The sequence below is a fragment of the Rhododendron vialii genome, chromosome 11a (assembly GCF_030253575.1).
Source record: "Rhododendron vialii isolate Sample 1 chromosome 11a, ASM3025357v1".
NCBI lineage: Eukaryota > Viridiplantae > Streptophyta > Magnoliopsida > Ericales > Ericaceae > Rhododendron > Rhododendron vialii.
This window is the reverse complement of record NC_080567.1, coordinates 12,478,882-12,499,990: the sequence shown is the minus strand read 5'-3', so window position 1 is coordinate 12,499,990 and position 21,109 is coordinate 12,478,882. Positions and strand designations below refer to the sequence as shown.

Here is a 21,109-nt window from a genome sequence, read left to right as displayed (position 1 = left end):
GGCCTGTACTTTGTCAAGGGAGGATTCACGGCCAACTACTTCGCACGAATCTCCTCCGTCTACTCCATCTCCACCTTCATCACCAAAACCTGTCAAAACAGAAGTTCTAGTCATGGCTAATGTCCTACCTCAGAACCTTACTACTGTCTTGGCAGATCTCCAGCACAACCTGGCTATCATGCAGCAAAGGGCCAGCCAGGCCGATGCTTCCATGGCCACTCTGCGTGCCTTAGTCGAAGAATGACTCCCAGCAGGAGGAGGTGGCAGTGAAAGGCGCGAGCGCGAGCTTGCAGCCGAAAGGGTTCCTCAAATCAAAAATCCTACCCCAAACCCCGACATGGCTACACTAATTGCCAAGATGGCAAAGCTCGAAGAGACACTCTCCAAATCCGAAAAGATTGATGCTGGTGGTTTGGACATGGTCCGACTTTGCCCATTTCCAAATGCTAGGCTGCCCGAAAGGTTCAAGTTGCCAGACTTTGCGAAGTTCGACGGAACTGGTGATCCGTTAACTCACCTTTTGGCTTATCATGGTGCGATGAAACTATTTGGAGTTGAGGAAGATGCAATGGCTCAATTGTTCCCACAAACTCTCTCTGGCCCGGCATTCCAGTGGTTCCTGTCTCTTGACGTCTCTAAAAGAAGGACATGGAAGGATATCGGCACGGCCTTCAATGCCCAGTATAGTTACAACTCTCAACCCAAAATGACCACTCGAGAGTTAGAATCAACCAAGATGCACGCAAAAGAGTTTTTTGCAGATTTTATCAAGAGATGTAGGGGAAAGGCGGCTCTAATGATCGATCGCCCAAGCGAGAAGGGTCAGATCCGCATCATCTCTCGTAACCTGTAGCCTGACTTTGCCAAGAACCTCGTACTAGTCCAAGGAGCCAACTTTAAGACTTTTTTTGAATCCGGTCTTGCCATTGAAGAAGCTCTCCAAATAGGTGTTCTGCCAAGAAGCGACACTTCCTCTTCAGCTTTAAAATCAAAGCCCCGTGCTTACACCGGAAACAGTACTACTCTATTTGGTGGTAACAACTACGCCAATGCAACTTCTGCTGGCAACAATGCCACTACTCAAAGCTCCACCCACATCACGGATGTTAACCAAGTGCAAACCTCAAAAACCCCGAAATCAAAATCAACCCAGAAACTTTGCCAACTTTGAGGCACCGCTTTCCTTAGTGTTGGAGAAGTTAGTCAAGACTGGTCACCTTTGGCCTTTGACTCCAACCCCACTTCCTCAAAATCCACCTCCCAGCCATAACCCAAATGTCTTCTATGCCTACCATCAGATGCCCGGCCATCACACCGACTCTTGTTATCGCCTCCGACATGCGATAAAAGATTTAGTGGACAATGGCACCCTTCCAATTCCACCTACTAAACCCAATGTCATCTCCAATTCCTTACCCAATCACAATTCTAACCCCCAAATTAACCAAATAACCCTCAGCTCCACCATATTCAACCCTACCCAGTACATTGTCCCAGAAAGCCATCCTAAGCCAGTTGTACCTTTTCCATCCGAACCAAGCATTAACATGATGGCAGTCAAGTGAGCCATGGAAGATAAAGCTGAAGAATGGAAAGAGCTCTCTGAGGATTGGATTGAGCAGTTCAATATGGGTTTCTCAACATATCCCACTACGCCAAATTTTAGCATTAGCGGCATGAGAAAACTGCCGTTAATAGTCCCAAAACTGCCGGTAATACTCAAAACCGCCGGTAATAGTTCAAAAACCGCCGGAAATAAATCGCCGGGAAAACAATTGTCGGAAAAACAAAAGCAGCATTAGAAAACCGCCGGTAATACTAAAAATGGCGGTAAAGAACCGCCGGTAATAATACCGCCGGCAATAAAATCGGTGGTTAAATTTTTTTGCTTTCCCTGTGACTCGAACCCGGAACCTCCGGATCTTTGAACGCGCGTGCGACCAACTCGGCTAACCCGCATTATGGTTCAACTAGGATAAATAATATTATTTATATTATACGGGTCGGTTTTATTATAAACGGCGGTAATAAACCGCCGGTAATAAAAATAACCGTACATTCTACTTTTTTCGGCGGTAATTAAAAAACCGCCGGTAAAAGTCACTAAAAACGGCACTCTTTGGATTACCGCCGTTTTAGGGTAATTATTACCGGCGGTCTTAATAATGCCGCTAAAAGTGTCTTTTAACGGCATTAAATTAATGCCGGTAATACTATCGCCGGTAAAGCCAAAATTTGGCGTAGTGTCCTCATGTCAATCAAGTATAGTTAAACTAGTGGGAGGACGAATGGAATGCGTTGCAAGCTGACCCTTTGGATGGTCTATCTTTGTTCATGCTCTTCCATCAACTTGAACTAGACCAAACTGGGGAAGAAGTTGAAGAGTATGTGTGGGATGCACAACCCAATGCAGAGCAAATAGAGTTGGGTCTTAAAGCTGATTTAGACCAGAGCGATATCAATGAAGAGTACTTGAGTTACTATCAGGCAAGGGAGGTTATTCCCGATGTACATCGTTCGCTCGGTGCCATGCTACCTCTAGTAAACTCAATTGCAAACATAGTTGATCGTCGTATCCATGAATTCGACCCTACCCTCGACATAATTTCTATGGAGCAACCTTGCCCTATCGTTTCTACTCTCAGAGATGATTGCAGTATCATGGTCCTACAAGAAGCACTGCCTAATGATCTTTGGGACGTGAATAAGACTGTTCGGTCATTAAACATCGTAGAGGTGGAAATAACTCTCATGGAGATAGATCATACGTTGTTGCTATCCATAAAATGGAACGGAGATTAGGAAGGTCGAAGAGGAAGATTAGTAAGAAGAAGCTTCTTGCGGAACTTGGAGTTAAGGCTGACATAGTGAATTGTAGATCGAAGTAAGAAAGTCCCCTCTTTTTCTTTATCTTCCGAAGACATCCGTCATAGAAACTCCATTCTTTCTAAGAGAGCTTGTATGGCGATGGATATAGGGCCACAATGGGTGTTAAATTTAGAGGGGGAGAAGTTTTAATTTAAAGAAAATTGTTGAAATGAAGGAGGTCGATTTAGCAGAGAGGATCAGTGCTCTTGATGATTTTGGAGAAGTCATGGGATTAATTGGAGAATGACGAGGACTTCAGGGAAGATGTATCTCTCTATGAAATTTTAACTCTAGGGGTTGGCGTGTGTTTTGGGCTTAGTTGTGTTTCTTTTTGGAGTTTGTTTGTTTATGAGGTAGCTTGTAGGGTTGTCTTCACAGTTTTTGCTTTTGTAGTGGTGTCTTGGTAGGCTTCTTGTCTTCCTTTGAGTGTGGTTCTCGGGTGGTTTATGTTGGTGTACCCAAGATCTATTTAATTTGTTTTCGATTAAAAAAAAAAAGCAGCTCAATAGACCCCATCCGAAAACCTATGCCGAACCATTTGACCAAACTACAACTTCAAATGATCAACACCGGAAATCCCAAACAGCAACGGTATTATATCCCCTTCAAGCCTGTAAAGGGTACCCATCGACTTTCCATGCAACACCACCTTTCTCCTTCGAGAACTTCAAGGACTCTACCACTTGACTGAAACTTGTAACCTCTGGAAACAAGTGTTCCTAACGAAATCAAATTTGTTTTGAGACCTGGAATGTGTCTAACCCCAGTTAATGTCACCTAGTGTCCATCAACCATGTGAAACCTCATAGTCCCAACACCTACAACTTTATTGGTTGTGCTATTAACCATCCTCAGAATATTTCTGCCACAAGCTTCATATACCACTACAAGAAAAATTGCATTGGGTGAATCGTCACAAATTGCATATTTTGCGTCACAAATAATATAGGTGACGAAATCTATTTTTTGTCACCTATAGTACCTTTTGGCAGCGAAAAATTTCATCACGGAAAAATGACTTGAAGATAAAAATTTCTTCGTCACCTATTGTGTTTTTTGAAGACAAAAAATTTCATCACAAATTATTCCCTTTGGCTTGTCAAAGGTGACCCATCGGTGACGAAAATTTTCGTCCCAAAAGACATTCTCAAATGTGAAAAAATTCCACTTTCTTGCTCCTACTGGATTTTGAACCCGATTCTCCTAGGTTTTGTGCGCAAGCTTTAACCAACTACGCCACACACACTTTTCAACATATGTTTGAAATATCTAATATATAACACATACATTTAACATTAAAATATATTTTGAATGGCATTTTGAACCATTAAACATTAAAATTAGCAATTTTGATAAACATGAAAGTCGTACCTCTTTATGTTATTGTTCAAACCCAATTTAAATTATCTCAATTGGAGTTCTGAGCAAAGAGTTATGCCTGAAATATATTTGGTGACAAAGCATAATTCATAAATTTCGTCACCAAAGGTATCCATTTGGCGACGAAATAAATTTTTCACCGCTGAAAATGTAAAAAAGAAGACGAAAATATTTTTCGTTGCCAGATTGGTCCATTTGGCGACGAAATATTTTTCTCATCACCAAATAGTTATCTTTGGTGACAAAAAATAATTTCGTCTCCTTTTTTACTCTTTTGGCGACGAAAATTTTATTTCGTCACCAAATAGGTACCTTTGATGACGAAAATATCTTTTTCGTCGCTAAATAGTTATAACTGGTGACGAAATGATTTCGTCGCTGAAGTTGTCAAAATAGTGACGAATTTATTTTTCCATTGCCAAATATACTCATTTAGCAACGAAATTAAATTTTGTCGCCTCTTTTTCATCACTGAACATACTTTTTCTTGTATATATGTATCAAAAGATGTATTCTTTGAACATGTGAAATGAACACCCAAAGTCACAAACTAATTTTTTCAATACCTAAAGTGACTGTAAGCGCGTCACCTGCAACATAAGAATCCTCCTCGGCTGCTGCATTCGTTGAACTTTCCTTAGCTTTGTCCTCCTTACGCTTTCGACATTCTTTGATTACATGTCCCTCCTTCTCGCACCAGTAGCACCTCCTCTTATCACTCCTTCACTGCGAACATCCTCTTGACTTGGAACCATTCGATTCCCTCTCTCAACCTCCCTAGCTAGCTATCTCTAAAATTGCCACCATCTGATTCAACCAAAGCCCCACCAATGGAGTCTTTTCACTATCCTTCTTCCGCATTGGCACATGCGAAATAAGAGTAGCCACCACAACATCAATCTCAATGGTATCCTTGCTGTATATCAGAGTAGTTCTGAGATGCTCATACGAAGAAGGCAAGGTGACCAATAAGATGATAGCCTTATCTTCCACCGCAATCTTCGCACCAATGATTTCCAACTCAATCACCAACTTGTTAAACTCTTCCAGATGGTCCATGAAATTCGCGCCCTTTGACATTTTTAGTGTATACAACTCCTTCTTCAAAGACAATCGATTTGCAATAATTTGAACTTGCACCTACTCTCCAACTTGTCTCAAAGCTCTATTGGATCCTGTCTCATTGATAACCTCCAGTAGGGGCGTGCTCTCGAGAAATAATTGAATCGTGCTATTCGCCGATTCGCGAATTCCCTCATATCAGTCCACTTGCTATTAGACAGTTCTTCCGGTTTATCGGACATCTTTTTGAGAGCTTTCACTAAGCCCTCCTTCATTAATATATTCTTCACCCTTTGCTTCCATATAATGAAATCGTTGTTGCCATTAAAAAGTTCAACCGCAAATCCTGTGCCTTTCCAAGTCATCTTGTCTCTTCCTTCTGTGTGGTAATTTTGTACTCCAACCATTCGCTCTGATACCAGTTGTTGGGATTTTTAGTCCCTCGCCACAATGGAAGCACGTCACAAAATTAAACAAGCACAAGAAAAAATAAAGACTACAGGATTTATGTGATTTAGTCTCAATACCTACTCCACAAACAAATGAGCTAGAGATTTTACTATATTGATCGAGTACAATGAGATAGAAAAATATTAATCTCCAAGCCCACGCTCACTAATAATTTTTTATCTCTTCCTAACTCTCACAATATATTTTTCCTATCTTGCCCTCACCAATTGTGTATGTCTCACACATATAAAATACCTAATATCCCATAGATATTTATAAGCTTGGAAAGATCCTCTTTCCTATTCTGACTAGAAAACACACCAAGAAGGAAACTCTTCCAACTGAGTTATCACTACAAGAAAATCGGGATCTACGAACGGTAAAAAACGTTACTAAAAAACACAAAAACCGTTGCTAAAAGCAATACCAATGGTTCACCAACCATTGCCCAAAACCGTTGCGAGATATCCGTTGGTGTAGATGTATAGCAACGGTTTTGACGAGCGTTGGTACATATTTTTTTTAGTAACGGTTTCTTACCGTTGCTAAAGGCAAGTTTTTTTTTTATTTTAAATCTGGGGTAATTTTTTAGTAACGGTTTCTTAACCGTTGCTAAAGGCAAGTTTTTTTTTTTATAAATCTGGGGTAAAATATGAGATGGCAGCCACGTGGCGCTGACGTTGCCCCCCACCTGTGGCCTGCGTGGCGCCTGCGTGGCGCATGGAAGGCAACACAATAATTTTGCTCCTCCTGGGAATCGAACCCAGGACCTCGCGTATCCGCGCGCGAGTGCGAACCAGCTGGGCTAGCCCAACACTTGTATAATATTGAGGGCCTTTTAATATTTATACTATGCAAACCGGTTGGGCTAACTTACGCCATTAGAGTTTTATCGATTTATTCTTAATCCAAGTTTTTAAATTCGGTTTATACTATACAAACACCTACTTCTTTTTTTTTCCGATTGGAACCGTCTATTTTTTACATAGTAAAGATAGCTACGCATGTTCGGACAAATAAGCCAAAGTGGCTTATTTTTTGTCCTTATTCAAATTTTTTTTGCAGTTGTTAGTTTCTCGTCAATTTTTTTGGGATTATTGCTTCGTTATGACGAGAGGAATCTAAAAAGTAAAAAATTTCAATCAAAGCTTAATTTTTTTGAATAAAGACAAAAAATAAGCCAATAAACCAATTTTTTTGTCTTTATAGTCCGGTTTTTAGTAACGGTTATGGAAAACCGTTGCTATAGTCTTGTAATCTAGTAACGGTTGCATGAAAACCGTTGCTATAGTCCTGTTTCTAGTAACGTTTTGCAAACCGTTGCTAAACACCATCTATACCAACGGTTTTTTCAACCGTTACTAAAAAAACCGTTGAGAGATCCCAAATTTCTTGTAGTGTATTCTGCCAAGTATGGAACTCTTCCAACGTGCCATAGGATTCGATTCTCTAACCAAAACTGAATTTACCATAATTACACGTGAATAATTACAAAGCACCCTATCGATAAATTCACACGTGGGTGAGCCTAACAAAATTAATTCTGTTTATTATTCAACGAAGAGACAGAAATACCTGAAAGAGCCAAAAACAATTACAAAAAATAGTGGCTCAAATTTAAATGATGCAGTGGAGACCTAGAATCAATCTAAACCACACATTTATTTGCTTATGCTGATTTCTATATCAGATGGTGTATGATATGTATCTATTGTCGGATTAACATCAAATTTATAGCACGTGTATGTCAATTCATTGCACTTTGCACATAAACTCATAACAATAGATGTGGTAAAAAAAAATTGAATAATTGTGTGTACCAAAAATATTGGGATCGGATATTGGGATTAACGTTTCAAAAGTTGTTGTTAGCGTTTGTGAAAAATTTCTATCAATAAATAGATATTAAAATTCTAAATATTTTTGAAAGCTGAAAACAATCTAAAATACATAGATTTTGGAGAAGCATGATTAAGTGTTTTTGAGATTAGATTGCGAATTTTGTGCAATTGCCTGTGGAAACTTTATGTTCATCTCAAAACCAATTGGTAATGAGTGAAGAGGTCCCAAATGTTATTAAGTGATCACTCATTCCACTCCCAAGAAATGTGAAGCTCTATTTCCTTACCATCCCTCTCACGTATAGTAGTGTTTGATGTTTATCACGTGTGATCCTATCATCGTGCAACTTTTTTGCTGGTCTGTCATCGTGTAGTGTGGATTGTAAATTGTTTTTAAAATATGGGGTGGAATGGGCCCCGCTCTGATACCATATGGAAACTTTATATCCATATCAAAACCAATGAGTAGAGAGGTCCCAAATGTTATTAAGTGATCACTCATTCCGCTCACAAGCAATGTGGGTCTCCCCCATCACGTGCAGCCGCATTTGAGTTTGTCACTCGTGGCCACTTTTTGGGTCCTATCATCATGCAGCATTTTTGTCAGGATTGTAAATTTTTAAAATGTGGGATGGAATGAGCCTCACTACTCTGATATTATGTGGAAACGTTATGTCGATCTCAAACCCAATTGACAATGAGTGGAAAAGTCCCAAATATTATTAAGTGATCACCCATTTTATTCTCAAGTAATGGAAGACTCTATTTCCTTAACATTGTACGGTTGATATTTGGCTTTTTGCACACTAATTATTTTCTGCTCGCTGCAGCTTAATCAAAGTCTTATAGGAAAGAACAGGTTTATTCGCCAAGTATATACTAGAATCATTATCTGTAATAATCTAAAATAAAATCTAGCGTTATAATCAAAACTTTATTTTCTGGCATTTGTAACTCAATTATTGTTAGGCATTTATGCGCAACTGCTATGAATCAACTGTTGTATAAATGCTACGATATCAAGGTGAATTCAAAGAGTGCATACCATAAAAACTAGACACTAGGGCTCATTTGAATGAGGTCTTGTGAAGGGTATTGGGTTATCCCCTTATAATATTGTGGGGCCCTCCTTAATCCATGGTTTGGGAACCAAAAACATAGGGGTCTTCCTTTATCCCCCTCTTCTATAATACCCCCAATACCCCTGAGGGGGGATAATTTTATAGTAGGGTTTGAGGTGTTATTAGCTAATACCCCCGAAATAATACCCTCTCCTCCTCCATTTTAACTACAAAATAACTTTATCTCTTTATTTTATCTCTCATCCAAACCAAGTAGTATTTTAATTATCTCCTCATTTTTAATAAATCGCATCAAAACCAACTACTATTTAATCTCCCCTCCATAAACAACACATCAATGTGGGTCATCCCTTATTAACCAATACCCCATACTATTTTATCCACACTTCATAAATAATACCATCAATCCTTATCATGCATCCAAACGAGCCTGTGTTCGGTATAATTGGCCCCCTATAAATGATTTTCAATTATTTTGGCAATTATGGAAATGGAATTGTTTTTTAGTTTTTGCTAATTTGTAAATGGCTTTTGAATATTGGAGAGACCATAGGTGTATAATAATGGGCAAAGTTCACTTTCACCCTATATGATTTGGCTTATGTGTGGATATTCCCGTATGGTTCAAAAGTGTAAACATGACAATCCTATGATTTGTGAAGAGTGCACATAACACCCAACTCCGTCCATAATAACATCGTGTGATGGACCACATTAAAAGTTCAATATGCCCTCATCTTATTGCTTGATTCATCTTCTTCCTTAAATCTAACCACTCTATGCCCTATACTAAAAATTAGATATAAACCGTTGATATTGAAGAGTTTGACGTGTATTATATCCATACCAAAGTTCAAGTCCATAAAAAAATGAAAACCTCATGGTCGAATCAAATTTATTATGAAGTAAATTTTCAAATTTAAATTTATTATTCATTTTAATAAGAATTAGATCATTGAGTTATTAATATCCAATTGAGTTGATTTTTTATAGAGATGTTCTATTCTATGATTAATACCTTATAAACAGCTCGGATTAGATTTTGGTTAGATTTAAGAGGCGTGTGAGATGCACATTCGTTAAAATAGACAGAATTGAGTGTTACGTGCACCCTTCACAAACAATAGGGGTGTTATGTGCATACGTTTAAACTATAAAGGGTGTATCCATACATGACCCAAACCAGAGGGGATAAAAGTGGACTTTGCCCTGTAATAATCCCTACGGAAATATTTGCCCAGACTTTACTCAGACATCTGTACTGGAAAATGACCCTGCACTGCAAGCCTTTACCACTCAAACCCTAATTTCTGGAAATTGACAATTAGATGCTCTCCGGCCTGCATTATAAGGCCAAAGCTTCACTGCCCACGCACCGACGAACAAATAAAACCATGTCAAACCTAAATAGAACAGTTAAACAAGGAATTAACAAAATGCCCTTGCACAATGCAAGTTATTGAAACCAGGCTGTATGTGAAACAGTTTTCACAGTTGAGGCAGATTTTCTAAACCAGAAACTAGACATCAAAATCACAAAAACACGCTGTATTTCTTCTTGTCATGAAGACGATGAACTGCATCCTAGCCGGAGCTCTAGATCAATTTCTTCGACAACCGAGCCACCATTATCGATAGAGGCTGAAGGCTCAGTGTTGCTAGAGTGAGAGAGAGTGGAATTCATGCTCAGCGGCGCCACCGGATAATGTAAAGATGGTGTCAGAGATGTCATCAAGTTGTTTGGTGCATATGGACCATATGGTGAAACAGAGAGGAGAGAGGAGTGTGATTCCATACCTAGTCCACCACCATTAGGATTTTGCGAGTAGAGAAAGCATAGACCAGCGTTCGTGGGGATGAATTCTTGAGTCGGCATTACGTGAGTGGGGGGAGCGGTGGAAGTGGGCGGCGTTTGGTGGAGTCTGGCACGGTCACGGCGGTGCACGTTCATGTGGCCACCAAGTGCTTGCGCAGACCGGAACTCTCTTCTACAGAAAGTGCAAGTGTAAGACCGCGGCGGCCAAGTAGTGCCCATGGCGTGGTTAGTGTCTTCTTCAAAGGCTCTAACCTCCCATGAATCGTCATCTTGCTTGAGATTAGAGTTCCACATCCACGAATCCATGGCGGGGAAGCTAGGGTTAGTGTTGAAGTTGTGGTACTCTTGGACTTGAGCCAATTTTAATTTTTGGGGATGAGTCAGGGAGAGAGGACCAAGCTCGGCCATTGTATATACAACTAGTAAAACTCGTGGAAGATGAAATGATGAAAGATAATTCCTAATGATAAATGGTGAAGTGGGGTTAAATAGAGGAATGGGGTTTCAGTGGAAATGGAGACAGACACAAAAAAGAAAAAGAAAAAAAAAATCCCCTAGGACTAAGGATATCACCAAATATTGAAGCAAGCAGTTGTATTTTAGTTGTGGAGAGAGAGAGAGATTGAAAATATAATGACATGAATATCTTTGAGTTATCCAGTGTCTCTATAGGGACCATAGTTTTTTACATTGGCTTCAACGCCCATGTATTAAGTTTGTACGAAGTAAACGTGTGATCGAGATCATACAATCTTTCACTTTATCTAGGGGTTTAAAATAACTCCATGAATGGGAGAAAACAGTTAAATACGAAATTAAAATCAGGAAAAGAAATAAGAAACAAAATAATAAGAGAAAACGGGAGATGGAAATTTCAGAGATAAAAAGGTCTCTTTGGAATTTGTGGAAGGTAAAAAAATCAGTATTTACAAAACAAACGGGTTTGATAATGAAAATTGGATTTGTGTGGACTCCACACCTGAAATGTTTATCCACTTCATGAGGGGGTTAACAAAATTAAATTCCCATAAGAGACAGTTTCTAACAATATATACTAGATTGCTGTTAATACTCTTAGCTCGTTTCTAGCTTTGTAGTAGGCCGAAATGCCGAGCGAATGTCGAACCCCATGCGAACGATCCGCGCCAGTCTGAACCTTGTTGATGGCTTGTCTCGGCTCGTTCCGATGTTCAGTCAAACCTCCCCAGAAGTCTGAATGGACCGTCGGCCGAGCATGCCGACCCTTTGACGGTCGAACCCCACATTCGGCCTTGAACGGACGTGGGGGTCATGCTGCCAGTTCACCCACGTGGGAACAATAACCGTAGCTATGATGATGATCGTGACGTCACCCGAACGGTTACAAGCTTGGATAAGAACAAGGGCATGTGAAGGTGTCAGCTCACCCTATAAACGGTTACGAAACCCTAGCATGACGGAGGGGTGACATCAACCAACGCGAGACAAGCACATGTACAGTCTTGGAAGCCAAGCTAAGGGATGCCCTATAAATACCCCATTATGCCAACCCTAGAAAGGCACATGCTTTTACACTCAAAAAACCCTAGTTCTTGGCTTTCATCTCTGAGCAACTATACCCATCCTCGCACCGGAGGGCCATTTCGAAAATCCTTTCGTGTGGTCTTTTAGGCTAGGTGAAAGTCAAGGGCCACTCTCGAACCACGGTCAAGGAAGAAGCGAACCAGATTCATCGGAGCCCCACAATTTGGTGAACCCGATGTGAAGCCTTTTTAGATCCATGGCGGCTCCTCTTTCATTCTTTGAATCACTTGTTCCTACAACCTCTTTCTATTAAATCTTCACTTGACAAAATGGGCAACCCACCACCTCTCTTTCACCCCCTAAATCCCTCCTTACAAATTCCCTCCGAAACCGATGTCAACACCACCTCTCCCTCTCATTGATAAGAACTCAAGATTGTATAATCTTGGTGCTTAAATCCTCCAAGCTGCAACATTTGTATGTTTAAGTGGCTGTTTTTGTTAGATATTGCGCAGAAGGTATTTTTGTAAGTGCTTTAGGTATACCGTGAGAATAAGGCCTATTTTGATGCCAAGGACGATCATCGAGGTTAACCAAGTGCTCGAGGCCTTTTGGCATTGTTCCACCAAGTCCCAAGAACTGAGGAAAGAAGCACTGGGGAATGCTCGGGATGTTTGAAGGCCAAGGGAAAATTCTGGGATGAAAACTACAGAAATCAGCAGTGGTATCGATACCAGTCCAAGATGTATCGATACCATAAGAGCCCTGGGTTTCTAGCCGCAAGGGTATCGATACCATTTTGCTATGGTATCGATACCAGTTCCGCCCGTCTATTATTTTTGACAGTTTTTTCAACCTTTCATAAGTAGAAACTTTCTTTCTTTGGCAACTTTAGTAGATATTTGGTGGAGAGAGATGTAACCTTGTTTAAATACCCCTCTCTCTCTTCCTTAGTCACTGCCCAGATACATTTAAACTTTAAGTCTTTTTCATCTTAGAACTCCATTTTCAAGTTTGAAGGTTTTAGTTGTAATTTCTCATGAACAATCCAAGGTATTTACGTTACGTTAAATTCTCGAGTATTAAAGTTGTTTGTATGCTTTGGATCATTTACAATATCAAGTTTATTTCCGGTTTTATCGGTTTAATCTTATGGCTAAATTTTTTACCATGCTTAGTTCTTTGAGTATGTGTGAGTAGTCGATTAGGCTTGGCATCGGGGTGAATAACGTCTCGTAACTTAGGTTAATCTTGCTTTTCTCAACTCGAGATTTGAAGTTTGGCTTGTAAAATGAGAAGGGTTTTCCTTTTATGTAACAAAACTTGCTGATGTTAATCTCCGGTGATCATGTGCTCACTCATATAGTTCCGGAGCGATGTCTCGGTTTGTGTTTGCCAAGAGAACTTAAGAGCTCACTTATTTTCCAAACTACACATCTAGTCTTTTATTGGTTTCATATGTAATCGATCATACTATCAACTTGAGGTGTAACGAAGCTACATTCAGTATCCATTGCCTTTTCTTTTCTTGCATATATACATATATATTGAGGCGGCAGCATAGCCCCTCATAACTATCTTGAGAGAGAGGTGGCAGTATAGCCCCTCCAATCTGTTTTCTTATTGCAGAGCAGTTACTTGGTTCTAAATTGTTGAATGCTTGTCGTCTATCGTAGTCCTTGCTCAAACCGACTACATCAATCTAGTTCTCCACCTCACATAAGAAGCAACCTCCGAGCTTATTCTCCACCAAGAGAGCCTCCTCGACCTTACTCTCCACCAAGGCAACCAATGTCGGATGAAGAAGAAGCTCTGGTGAGAACTCTTCAGGATTACTTGAATCCTGAACGGGTTACTCAACTATCACCGATAGTTTTTCCATGCCCCACCACCGCTGCAAACACCTTCGTGTTCAAATCCGATTATCATAGTTGCATTCCAACATTTCATGGTTTGGAGCGCGAGGATCCATACCAGCATATCTGGGAATTTGAAGAAGTTCTCCAATCGTTTGTTAGTGTGGATGCGCATCTCAACCAGACAAGATTGAGGCTTTTCCCTTTCACATTGAAGGATAAGGCTAAGACATGGTTTCATTCTTTGAAGCCTCAATCTTTGAATGCATGGGGGGGAAGTTTAAGATATTCTTCACATGAAGTTTTTTCCGACCAGCTGAACAAAGCTCTTGATGGATCAAATCCAGAACTTTAAGCAACGTGAGGGCGAAGTTTTCCATCAATATTGGGAAAGATACAAGGACTTGCTTTCTGCGGTTCCTCACCACAACTTTTCCTTGTATCAATTAATGCAATACTTTCATATGGGCTACACGCAACAGAGCAAGCAACTACTCGACACCATGTGCTCTGGGGGTTTCATGAATAAGTCACTCGAGGATGGCTGGGATTACTTGGATGAGTTGGACAAGAAGTCCTTGACTTGGAATTATGAGGATGCTGGTGATAGAGCTACGGCTAACCAAGGTCCCGATGGCTCCGGGAAGTTTTCCATAAATGAGCACTATGCTATCAAAACACGGATGGAGCAACTAGCCCAAAAGTTGGAAAAGTTGGAGTTGAAAGGCGTGAAAGATATTAAAAAAGTGCGAGCAGTGGAGAAAATGTGGTTTATTTGTGAAGCGTCGGGTCATTCAACCGACAATTGCTTGTCTATCCCCACTCTCAAGCAGCACTATAGCCACCTCCCGCTCAAAGAAGTTAGTGCGGTCAATCAACGATTTGAATCTTTTCCCCAAAATTTCAATTCAGGTCTAAGGCAACATCCAGGCTTCCGTTGGAATAACCAAATTGAAGGAGCACCTTCTCAAGCTCCTTCCACGTCTCAAATGCAACCATGGCAGCCTGCTCAAAACCAAGGGCAGCCGGGCTTCTCATAAGGACCGCCAGGATTTGTGCTGCCCGAATCATTCCAAGGCTTAAATGAATTTCAACCTCCCCCAAGGCGATCTTTGGAGGATACATTTCAATCCTTCATGCAAGGGCAATTGGGCTACAACGAGCACAATTCACTAATGATGGGGGTGTTAAAAGAACCAAATGGGAAAGATAACGACATTGATTGGGCTTCTCTAACAAAAAAAGGGAAAATTCCCTACTCAGCCACAAGCCAATCCACAAGGCCAAAATCTCATTGGTAGTTCTTCGGGACATTTGCCCGAGCAAGCTCAAGCAAACATCACTTTAAGGAGTGGCAAGGCTGTTGACAATCTTGTTGTTAACCTGTCGGCTATACCCACTCCAGTGCCATCTCCAACATCAACAAGTTCTACAACGCTTGGGGAATCTCCTAAGCCGACTCAGAAGGAAGACGGGGAATCTCCGATGCAAGTTTCTAAGGAAGCAGGAACCACTTCTAGCCCACAAGTCTCTCTTGTTTCGGCACCCTACCCTTCTCGACTTAAGGAGCCGGCTCATCCTTCCAAGAATGCTGGTATACTTGACATGTTCAAACAAGTCAATGTTAACATACTGTTGGTGGATGCCATCAAACAAATTCCTTCATATGCCAAGTTCTTGAAGGACTTATGCACCAAAAAATGCAAGCTTAGTGTGCACAAGAAGGTGCTCCACACCGAGCAAGTCAGTCAAATTATCCAAACATGCCTTGCTCCTAAGTATAAAGACCCCGGATGTCCTACAATTTTGGTTACTATTGGGGGTAAGTGAGTGGAGCAACCTCTTTTGGATTTGGGGGCAAGTGTCAATTTGCTACCATATTTGGTGCATCAAGAGTTGAGTTTGGGGGAGATGAAACGCACGAAAGTTACTCTTCAATTGGCGGATAGGAGTGTCCGCATTCTTCATGGTGTGGTGGAAGATGTATTGGTCCAAGTTGATCAATTTGTATATCCGGTGGATTTTGTTGTATTGGATACTTGTCTGTCGCTCTTGTCACCGCTGTCCACTCCCGTTATCCTTGGTCAGCCATTTCTAGCAACCTCGAATGCGGTTATCAATTGCCAAAATGGACTCTTAAACATGTCTTTCGGTAACATGACAATGGAGGTAAACATGTTCAACGTCGAAGTTCAAATGGGTGACGATGATGATGATTATCAAAATTTTAATCCTGTGGATGCATTAGTGCAAGAGCATGTGGATGAATTCTTGTATAAGGACTCTTTGGAGGTAGCTCTTACCTCTGAAGAGGCCTCATTTCTTGAATCCGATGAGATGGCGTCCCTTTTTTCCTTGCTTAAAGGAGAAGAAGGTGACGAGGAGATGTGTGGCGTTGCACCATGGCTTCTAAAGTTTGAGGAGCTACCTCCCCTTGAGCGGAAAACACTCCCCTCTAGTGTCGAACCGCCTATTCTTGAGTTGAAAGTGCTATCGGACACCTTGAAATATGTCTTTCTTGGCGATGACAATACGTTCCCGGTGGTCATTTCTTCCTCTCTTGGCAATCTCCAAAAGGAGGAATTCCTTGCACTTTTGCGGAGGCACAAAAAAACAATTGGATGGACTATTGTGAACATACAAGGCATATCTCCCTCTCTATGCTCTCATCATATTTACTTGGAGAAGGATGTGAAACCATCGTGCCAACCTCAACGTCGGCTCAATCCAATCATGAAGGTTGTTGTCCAGACCAAAATTCTTAAATTACTTGACATTTGGATTATTTATCCCATCGCCGATTCTAAATGGGTAAACCCCATTCAAGTTGTCCCTAAAAAGGCGGGAGTGACCGTTGTGCAGAATGACGAAGGCGAGCTTGTCCCAACCCGTGTGACTACTGGGTGGCGAGTATGCATTGATTATCGCAAGCTGAATGCGAGCACACGCAAAGATCACTTTCCTCTCCCCTTCATCGATCAAATCTTGGAGAGAGTTGCCGGTCATGCCTTTTACTGTTTCCTTGACAGTTATTCGGGTTGTAACCAAATTGAGGTGGCCTTGTTCGATCAAGAGAAGACAACTTTTACATGCCCGTCCGGGACCTTTGCTTATATATGCATGCCATTTGGTTTGTGTAGTGCTCCCGGCACCTTTTCAAGATGTATGATGGGAATTTTCAGTGATATGGTCAAAAAAATTGTAGAAGTCTTCATGGATAACTTCTCCGTATTTGGTGACTCGTTTGAGTCATGCCTTGCCAACTTGGAGAAGGTCTTAACATGATGCAAGGAGAAGAATTTGGTTCTCAATTGGGAAATTCCATTTTATGGTTACCCAAGGGATTGTGCTTGGGCACATTGTGTTAGCTAAGGGTATTGAGGTAGACATGGCCAAGATTGACCTCATTTCAAACCTCCCTACCCCGAAGTGAATCAAAGACATCCAATCTTTTCTTGGCCTTGCGGATTTCTACCGGCGTTTCATCAAGGATTTTAGCGCAATCTCAAGGCCGCTTTGCCACCTTCTATCCAAGCATGTTCCTTTTGAATGGACTGCCGCATGTGAGCTAGCATTCACTATGCTCAAAGCTAGCCTCACCACGCCTTCCATTGTTCAAATGCCGAATTGGAATCTTCCATTCGAGTTGATGTGAGATGCGAGCGATTATGCTGTCAGGGCCGTTCTAGGGCAAAGGAAAGATAAGCATCCATGGGTGATTCACTATGCAAACAAGACCCTCAATGAAGCCCAAATGAATTACTCCACTACGGCGAAGGAGCTTCTTGCCATAGTGTTTGCCTTGGATAAATTCCGGTCTTATCTGGTTGGTGCCCCAATCACGGTTTACACCAATCACTCGGCGCTTAAATACCTTTTCACCAAGCAGGATGCAAAGGCGCGCTTGATTCGGTGGATCCTTCTTTTACAAGAATTTGATATAACCATCAAGGATAAGAAAGGGGTGAAAAATGAAGTGGCTGACCATTAGTCGCGCTTGGATTTCGAAGATTGTACTTCACATATACCTATTAGGGACACTTTCCCCGATGAACAACTATTTGGTGTATCAAGTGCCCCGTGGTTTGCTGACATTGTTAACTACTTGGTTATGAGGTTGATTCCAACAGCGGTCCTATAGGAAGTGAAACATTTTTCTTTCAATGATCCATAATTGTTCAAGTACTGTCCCAACCAGATCATCCCGGTGTTCCTAACTCTGACCAACGAGGAATTCTACAATTTTGCCATTCCAAAGCTTATGGCGGGCACTTTTCTACAAGGAAGACCACCGCCAAGATACTAAAATGCGGTTTTTATTGGTCGACCCTGAACCAAGATGCTTACGCCTTCTGCAAATCTTATGACTGCTACCAACAGTTGGGTAGTGTGTCCCGGCGGCATGAAATGCCTCAAGCCAAATTCCTTGTTGAAGTATTTGATTGCTAGGGCATCGACTTCATGGGGCCATTTCCGATGTCGTTTGGTAACCTGTATAGCCTCTTGGCCGTGGATTATGTGTCATGATGGATTAAAGCCATTGCCACTCGTACGAATGATCACAAGGTGGTGCTCGAGTTTCTTAAGGAGCATATCTTGTCGCGGTTTGGGGTTCCCCGTGCAATTATTCGTGACCAAGGGTCTCATTTCTGCAACCGGCCTTTCGAGGCTTTGATGAAGAAATATGGCATCACGCATAAGGTCTCCACTGCATATCATCCTCAAACCAACGGTCAAGCCGAGCTTGCAAATCGTGAGGTAAAACGCATACTTGAGAAAACGGTAAATCCCAATCGAAAGTATTGGTCTTTAAGGTTGACTAATGCTTTTTTGGGCGTATTGTACCGCATACAAGACCATTTTGGGCGCTTCGCCCTATCGGCCTATGTATGGTAAGGTATGCCACCTTCCAATGGAGTTTAAACATAAGGCGTTTAGGCAATTAAGCAGTTAAACTATCGTTTGCCCGCCGCTAGAGTTCACCATAAACTGCAATTGAATGAACTTGAAGAAATCTGTATAGATGCCTATGATAATACTAACATTTACAAGTATAAGGTGAAGGATTTTCATGATAAGAACATTCAAAGGAAAAATTTTGAAGTAGGTAAAAAAGGTTCTTCTCTACAATTCAAAACTTCATCTTTTTCCGGGCAAGTTGCATTCTTATTGGATTGGGCCTTACATTGTGCAAACAGTTTTCCCTCATGGGGCAATTGAATTTGTGAACCTTGTGAATGGAAATGTTTTTAAGGTAAATAGGCAAAGGATTAAGCCATTTTTGGAAAAATTTTCCGTTGAGAAAATTGAGGAGGAGTTGGTCACTCCGATATATCTGGTTGACCTTGTCGTTTGATTTTTCTAGCTTATCTATGTTTGCACAGGGACTGAAAGCGTAACCACTGAACTTAACTATTTGTTGGACTCGGCCCCCGGGTAGGAGGTACCTACCATTGACTTGGGTATTTATAGCTCAGCAGGCCACTATTAAAAAAAAGGATCGTGTGCCTAGCTCCGGTTAGTAAGGGCAATGTTTAGCTCCTTGTACATATATGCATGTTTGTTAAGTTTTGGGATATTCACTTGTTAAGCTTTCACCAATGCATCTTTGTTTCGGGCTTTAGTTAGCTCTCTTGGTAGTAGTTTGTCGTTAATGATCCATGCTTTCCAGATATGTCCCTATCGGGGGCAGTTTAGGTCTTTGAGCGAGACTTGGTATTCCCGTGCTTTGGCGCTAGGCTTTGTTTTGATCATAGGGAACGTTGGGCTCAATTGCTTGGCGAGGTCAAGCAGTAAATTTTACTTTGGGCATTATTGTAACAAGTTTTCGCTCTAGTATAGCCACCCATGTCTTACCTCGTCTTACCTCTCCGATGTGACACGGGAAGAAAAGTATGACTCGCAAGATTACATGAAGATCGGGTGGTGTCTTTGATGTTTTTCTTTGTATATATGTTCATTTGGCGCTCGGATAACACGAGTCGGGCGGTTCTAATGTCATTTGTCTCTTAGTAGGTAGTTCGAGCTTAAGTTTTTTGCAGGGTGTACGTGCTACCACACTAGCCTTGGTGGTTTGGGTCTAACGTCGGAGTGAATGAGGCATTCAGGAGCCCTAAGCATGGGTGCGGCTACGTGTCGCGGTTGTTAGACCAATAAAGCTTTGACCATGACTTTGTGTGACTAGTTGTGGTTCCGTTTGAAGAGCCGAAGGAGTCGACCTTGAAAGCCATTCGAATGACCAAAGGAGACGGTGACGCTAAAGCCTCCAACTTGGTCAAGATATACGAGGGTTGACATTCCCCCGGAGGTACACTGTTTTGTTCTTTCCCTCTCAATACTATTGTTCTCCATGCTATAAGGGCTTAGCATATTTCAAGTTGGGGGGAGGGATTATATAGTATATATTTGGTTTTATGGCTTTTAGTAAAAATTCGTTTTCAGTAATGCAATCCTTCCATTGTATATAATGTGAGGTTCTAAAACTTGGCACATGGTCACAAAGTATTATTTGGCAAGAGTTCGTTAAATGCAAGTTTTGTATATCTCAAGTTGCATGAATGGACTAAGGTGGAATTCATGATGTTTGAGTATGTTTTGATCAAGTTTTGCCCATATCCCGTCCTTGTTCCTCTTACATTCTTAGTTTAGGTAAACACTCTCATGTTCATGCCTAAGTGTGTTTGATATCTTTATTGAATCGTTTAGGAATTTATGGCGTACCTAGGAAGTGATACAAGGCATTCTTTGTTTGATTGTACCACATACGTGTCCCCTCGTCTTATTTCGTATCCTAGTCCGTGTCTTCCCTTTTTGTTCATTAACTTAGGTAAACGGATGCTTGGAGGGTGTTGGGGAGTGTGTTTCAATGTTGTGAGGTGTTTTAGGGGGGTTGAGGATGTGTTTCAAGTGTTCAAAAGTGCTCCGGGTGAACCTGTGCATTTTTCCAAAAAATTTCACTTGGTATCGATACCTTACTAATTGGTTCGATAAACTTTGCACCATTGGATTCCAGCCATGGGGGTATCAATACCATATTCCAGTGGTATCGATACCCATTGATTTCGGGCAGTTTTAAAGATAGATCGAGGCCGATATCTTCATTCTCCAAATCTTTTTCTCTCTCTTCACCTTCATGCACATACAAACCCATGAACCCTAACCCCAAAATTACTTCAAAATCCCACCAAATCCTCCAATATCTCTCCCAAATCTTCCATCTCCATCATTATTCACCATGATTCCTCCATCAAT

The 21,109-nt window shown here is 41.2% G+C and overlaps 1 protein-coding gene across 1 annotated transcript; it reads right to left on the bottom strand.

Moving 5' to 3' along the window:
* Positions 1-9,895: 9,895 nt before the first annotated feature.
* LOC131308245 (zinc finger protein 10) lies at positions 9,896-11,096 on the bottom strand. The gene has a single exon (XM_058335113.1). The coding sequence runs from the start codon at positions 10,905-10,907 to the stop codon at positions 10,245-10,247; it is 663 nt and encodes a 220-aa protein (XP_058191096.1). The 5' UTR covers positions 10,908-11,096; the 3' UTR covers positions 9,896-10,244.
* Positions 11,097-21,109: the final 10,013 nt, after the last annotated feature.